Below are 5,842 nucleotides of genomic sequence, written 5' to 3'. Positions count from 1 at the left end.
AATTCCATCCCCTGTTGTCTCCACATCAAAATCCACCAACCTTTTTTTTTATTTTTTATTATTGGCTTTTTATGCTTATAACAGTGCTGAAACAGTTCCCGATTCAGACGAGACAATTGATGAAAGTCAATATTATGGATTATGGACTCATATTTTAGCCAGAAGCAGCAGTTTGAAGTTAAAAAATGTCTTGATGGATTTGTTTCTTACAAACATGCACCCATTCACTGCAGAGGAATCATTGGTGACGCAAGTGATGTAATTATACATTTCTCCAAATCTGTTCCAATGAAGAAAAACTCATCTACATCTTGGATGACCAATATATAAGAGTATGAGTATATTTTCAGCTAATTTTTGTTTTTGGGTTATGCTAACTATTCTTTTAGCTAAACATTCTCGTAGCTTCGTGGTAGTTACCTTGCTGTCTATGGGAGGGTCAGAGAGCCCTCATATTTCATCAAAAATATCTTAATTTGTGTTCCGAAGATGAACGAAGGTCTGACGGGTTTGGAACAACACGAGGGTGAGTAATTAATGACAGAATTTTCATTTTTGGGTGAACTAACCCTTTAAAGTGTGCAAACATGTTTAGAGCAACAGTAAGTGCAGAAGCACAAGAATATTTGGTTTCTCTCCTAAACCTACATTTGCAAAAAAAACTGACCATAAAAGGAAAATGCAATATATGATACGAAGCTAGAAAAAAAACGCATTCACACAAAATAAAGTATCTGACACAACACGTTTTCTTTTTCTTTTTACAATTTTCTTTTTATTTATTCAAAAGAAACAAGGAAAAAGGCAAAAAAAAAAAAAAAAGTTCAGAAAAAGGCGAGATATTTAAATAAGAGCGACTGTGTGCAGGTGTGTTCAGGAGGAGAAAGAGGACATGATTTGTCACTGCGGGTCTGACGAAGCCCAACGCTCAGGCTAAAGCAGCAAGCCAGAGACACTGTCACACACCAGAGAAAAAGGCACTAATCCAGAGAGAACAAAAAACATCACAGGAAAAAAAAAAACGGAGGGGAGAAGGAGGGGGTCAGTAATACACGTGGAGGAAACAAAATACATAAGAGCTAAAACATACAACACTGAAAAGACAAAGAGGTAAGAGAAACCAAAAAAACAAACCGAACGCATCACATTACTCAATGTGACAACTCAAATATAACAAAACTCTCTGGTTTCTTACTTCTTACTGGCTTAGCTGGCATCCGCCAGTTTTTCGACACCAAATCTCATGATTTTAAATCGTTTCGTTACGTGAACAGCGTTTCGACATGGACACCGTGAACAGATGCGTCTCTGAAATCATGCAACTGTGGTGAAATCTGACGACCGTCGTGAGGAGAGTGATGTCGGCTACATTCACATCCCAAGACAAAAAGTGGCTGCAATAAATACATTGGCTTAAAATGGTGGCTAGCCGCCTGGTTTTTCACATTAGATCAACTCCTGCACGATCGGAAGCTCCTCGGCGATGAATCGCTGTCGCCAAGGATCTGCTCCCCTATTGGTTCTAAAACAAGAATGATGTCAAATGGAATACATGATGCGTAAAATAATACGGTGTTACATCTGAGATGCTCATAAAATTAGCACGCCTCAGAGCTACTCAGTTTCACCTGCCCTCCCCAAAAAAACGAACATAATTTACAATTTGGGGAAAAAATAAAATGGGTTGAAAAGGCAAAACAGACAGACACATACAAATATATAATATATATATTCTTTAAAAAATGGATTCTCTCTATAGGTGATTTTTTTTCTTCCACAGCCCAGATGTACAATGCGTTTGCAAGTTTTTACGCTTACATTTTAATATATTTTTAGAATGTTTTTTTTTTTCCTTTTTAAAAACAGCTTCAGGATTTACTATTATAAAGAGATTTAAACATGCAGCCAAAAAAAAAATTTATATTCGCAGACAAAAAAAAGAAGCCCGAAGCAGCAGGATGAATCTACAGACAGAATCATTGTTGTTTTAATTTATGTGTGTCTTACTAAGCTAGGATTCAGCCTTTCCTTCGCCCTAACAGCTCAGTCCGGACTGCAAGCGTTCATGAAGACATCACGATTCTCAGGAATAATGGTTTCGCCCGGGCACCACGGCAGAGGCGGAAACATCCAGCCTCTCCGCTACGTTTTTTTGTCCTCTCCTTGTTTTCAGTCATGATTTCCATTCCTCTGTGCCGCTTTAAATTTCACAGGACTTTACGGGTGTTGACGGGGAGATGTAGGGTAGTCTGATTGTATGTGAATGTGAGGGGCCGTTAATTACAATTTATTCACTAATCGCTTGGTTTTTTTCCTTTACATGTTCCGATTGACAGGCGTGACGTAGTTGCGTGGGAACATGCCCGTCTGGGCGTGACAGGCACCCTTCCACCAGTTGGGGTCAGAGTTGTCCAGGACCTGAATGAAGTCTCCGCGTCTGAAGCCAAGCTCGCCGTCCTCCTGAGGGTCGAAGTCGAACAGGGCCTGCACGTATGTTGGATGCTGCAGATGCACAATAGACACGTGTAAATAACACCACGGTTTAGTATATACACTACTGTACAAAAACTTGGGGTCTGTAAGATTTTTTTAATGTTTTTGAAAGAAGTCCCTTATGCTCACCAAGGCTGCATTTATTCGATTAAAAACACACAAAAAAATACAATTTAAAATAACTGTTTTCTATTTTAATATATTTTTCTATAATGATATACATTATTATTGCAGTCTTCAGTGTCACATGATCCTTCAGAAATCATTCTAATATGCTGATTTACTGTTCAAGAAACATTTCTGATTATTATCAATATATATATATATTAGGATTCTTTGAGGAGTAGAAAAGCATTTATTGGAAATAAAAAATTTCACTTTTGATCAATTCAATACATCCTAGCTGAATAAAAGTACTAATTTCTTAAAAAAAAAAAAAAAATCTTATTGATGCCAAACATTTGAATGGTTATATAAGTGAACTTATTGAACATAAAAAAAAAGCAAAAACCACCAGCACCAAAAATATTGAGAAGGATGTTGGATTCGTTTCCACAAACCATATTTTCTTCGGCTTCATTTAGTGTGTACAGCATGCCTTTTTTCCTAGTGCTACTGTAAACAACTATTCAAGTGCAGGCTATTCCAAAGAAAAAATGTAAATGAATCTTTAATCAAAACGTAGTAATTTGATCTTCCCGTGAATCTACTTTCCTTTTCTGCGGATGTCCCTTAGGCCAAATATCCTGTTTCACTAGGAAGTGTTACATTACAGAAGTCAGCGCTCCAGACAAAAACTCCCCCCCAAAAAAACTAAATTAGGCACCAAAATATATATTTTTTGTAGGTGCCACAGAATAAACAGGTTTTATTTATTTATTTAACACTTTAACATGTCCGTCATACTGTCATGTGTTTATGTCTGCCCTCCTCTTACAGCATCAGCATTTGAATCCATCTGGTAGATGTCCTGGGAACTAAGGTTCACTTAAAGTGACCACTGAATGTCTTTTCCAAATTGAGAACTATATGCAGTCACAAAGAACTGTTTATGACACAGAATCTGTGCCAATATTAATGGACCATAATCAGTCAGCATCACTTGGCCACTGAGTGTACTTTGGGCTCCTCCTCAATGCATCTTATAAATGTAGTCACATGTCTTGCACACATCCAGTCTGTTTTTCTTCATTAGTAACATGCAATCTTATAGGAGGTGTTGAGTTTCATCTTTTGCTCCTTGCATCGTTTCTTATGTAGACAACAGGTAAAGTAAAAAATATGAATATGCAATATAGAGCATATATTTAGCAAAAAACTCCTCTTTATAGTTATCTTTCTAGCTGACTGATGAGCTCATGGACGCCGAATGATTATTCTGAGGTAAATGTATTGTCACATAGCATTGTTTACAAGCATTACGCGTTTTCCGCAGTTTGAAACACTGAATGAGCGATTATATGAAACATTTCAGTAAGCTATCTTGTATTATACCTTTTGATGTTCATTCATGTTTATTTCGTACTATAGTAGTAAGGAGAAAGATCTTATGGGTTCACATGCCGCTTGAACTGAGGCGATAAAGCTATCGCTCCTGCCGCATTAAGGAGTGCCAAAACCGTATTTATTGTTCGAATTTCGTTCTGAATTTGGCAGAATTTTAAAACTGATACTTTGTTTATTAAAAGGTATCAAAGCACAAAGCTTATTGCGATTATTGGACGGCAAGTGCGCTATAAATATAATCAAGTCCACGCGTTAACGCAACACAGCATATAGATATAAACATCTTTATAACAAGGAGCCATATTAGTATCGATTGTAAACGAGAAATGTTAACAGTCCACACAGCTGACAGCTTTTACCTGTTGTGGTTTGTTCAAGTTGTGCATGAAATAGACACTGCTTTTCTGCACTTTTACTTCACACGTCTCCGTCATTTTCGAGCTCTCTCATGCCGCCACAACTAGAGCTGCTTTTGTGCATCACCGCTGGTGTTCGGCAGAGATGAGGATTGTTTGAAAAGCTTTTTTCCACTAAAACATTGATGCGCATCGTCTCACTCAACATAACAAAAGATTCGATTGCAAAACAAGCAGAAACATTTATTATTATTATCAGTGTTGAAAACAGTTGTGCTGCTTTACAGACTGTGATTTTTTTTTTCATGAGTTTGATGAATAATAAAAAAAAATGATGCATTTACTTAAAAACGGAAAACATTTAAATAGGGTAACTTGTAATCTGTATTCAGTTACATTTCTAAAGTAACCTTCTATATATATATATATATATATATATACTAGGGGTTGCACAACTACTGATTTCTGCTAGTCGATTTCTTATTTAAAAAATACTCGAGTTACTCGACTACTCGTGGTTCATGCTGTAAATGAAAAGACATGAAATAGCTCTTATCAATAAACGTTTAGTATTTCATAGCCTAATGCAACAATTACATAACATACGTAAATTGTCAAAACTTTATAATTATGACATTACATTTTAATTTTCATGTAACAGCCAGTATTTGAATCTGTATTTTTATCTGTAAGAATCACAAAATTATTCGTATCTGTATTCGGATAAAACCAGGTGGAACTGCGTACGGTTACTTGATAAGACCGATTTGACTATCTTTTTTTTTTTAATCACTGAACAAATATGCCGTGTTAAACTAAAATAATTATTAATTTCTAAAAATATATTTATCATACAAGCAGAGAGATGTCATGACAAACGTTTAGTGATCAATTGAACATGAATGAATTAATTCAAGACGCACATTTTCATTACGCAGAATTCTTTAAGTGAGTCTTTTTTTTACTTCACTAAACAAATGTGTGTGTGCCACGCAAACTAGCAAAAGATAAAGTAGTAAACATGTAGGCCTAGTAGAAAATGTATCTGTATCTTAGTTGATTATTAGCCTACTATTGAGAGATAGCTGGTTTGGTTTTTGAGAGACTGAGATGCGCAACGCGGCTGTTTGATTGGTGAGCGCGCTGTGTTTATTCCATTCATTCGTGTATCATATCGTAGCCTAAGGTTTAAATCATTGCCTTTTAAATATACACAAATAATAGAATGTGCATGAAGTATTATTTTAGTTGATATTAATTACTCTTGCCAAGCTCTTTTTTTCTGAGAGATGCACAGAGAGGCAATAGCAATGCGGTGTTTGATATTCGCTCTTTTCATTCATAAAATTTGCATTCATTCACTTCACACACTCATTATTGAGTGACTTTAGAGGTCTGTGTATAATATTGCATTGATCCCCTGGCTCACTTGTTATCTAGCAAACACCAGAATGTGCCAGCCTCAGCCGAATGTTATTCCTTATTAG

At 36.1% G+C, this 5,842-nt stretch overlaps 1 protein-coding gene across 1 annotated transcript; it reads right to left on the bottom strand.

Moving 5' to 3' along the window:
• Positions 1-805: 805 nt before the first annotated feature.
• Positions 806-4,589, bottom strand: LOC107583255 (growth factor receptor-bound protein 2-like). The gene is made up of 2 exons (XM_016269403.1): positions 4,359-4,589; positions 806-2,502 (listed from the first exon to the last, which is right to left on the bottom strand). The coding sequence occupies exons 1-2, from the start codon at positions 4,431-4,433 to the stop codon at positions 2,317-2,319; spliced, it is 261 nt and encodes an 86-aa protein (XP_016124889.1). The 5' UTR covers positions 4,434-4,589; the 3' UTR covers positions 806-2,316.
• Positions 4,590-5,842: the final 1,253 nt, after the last annotated feature.

Source organism: Sinocyclocheilus grahami, unplaced genomic scaffold, assembly GCF_001515645.1.
Source record: "Sinocyclocheilus grahami isolate Dianchi unplaced genomic scaffold, SAMN03320097.WGS_v1.1 scaffold52.1, whole genome shotgun sequence".
NCBI lineage: Eukaryota > Metazoa > Chordata > Actinopteri > Cypriniformes > Cyprinidae > Sinocyclocheilus > Sinocyclocheilus grahami.
This window is presented reverse-complemented; position numbering and strand designations above follow the sequence as displayed.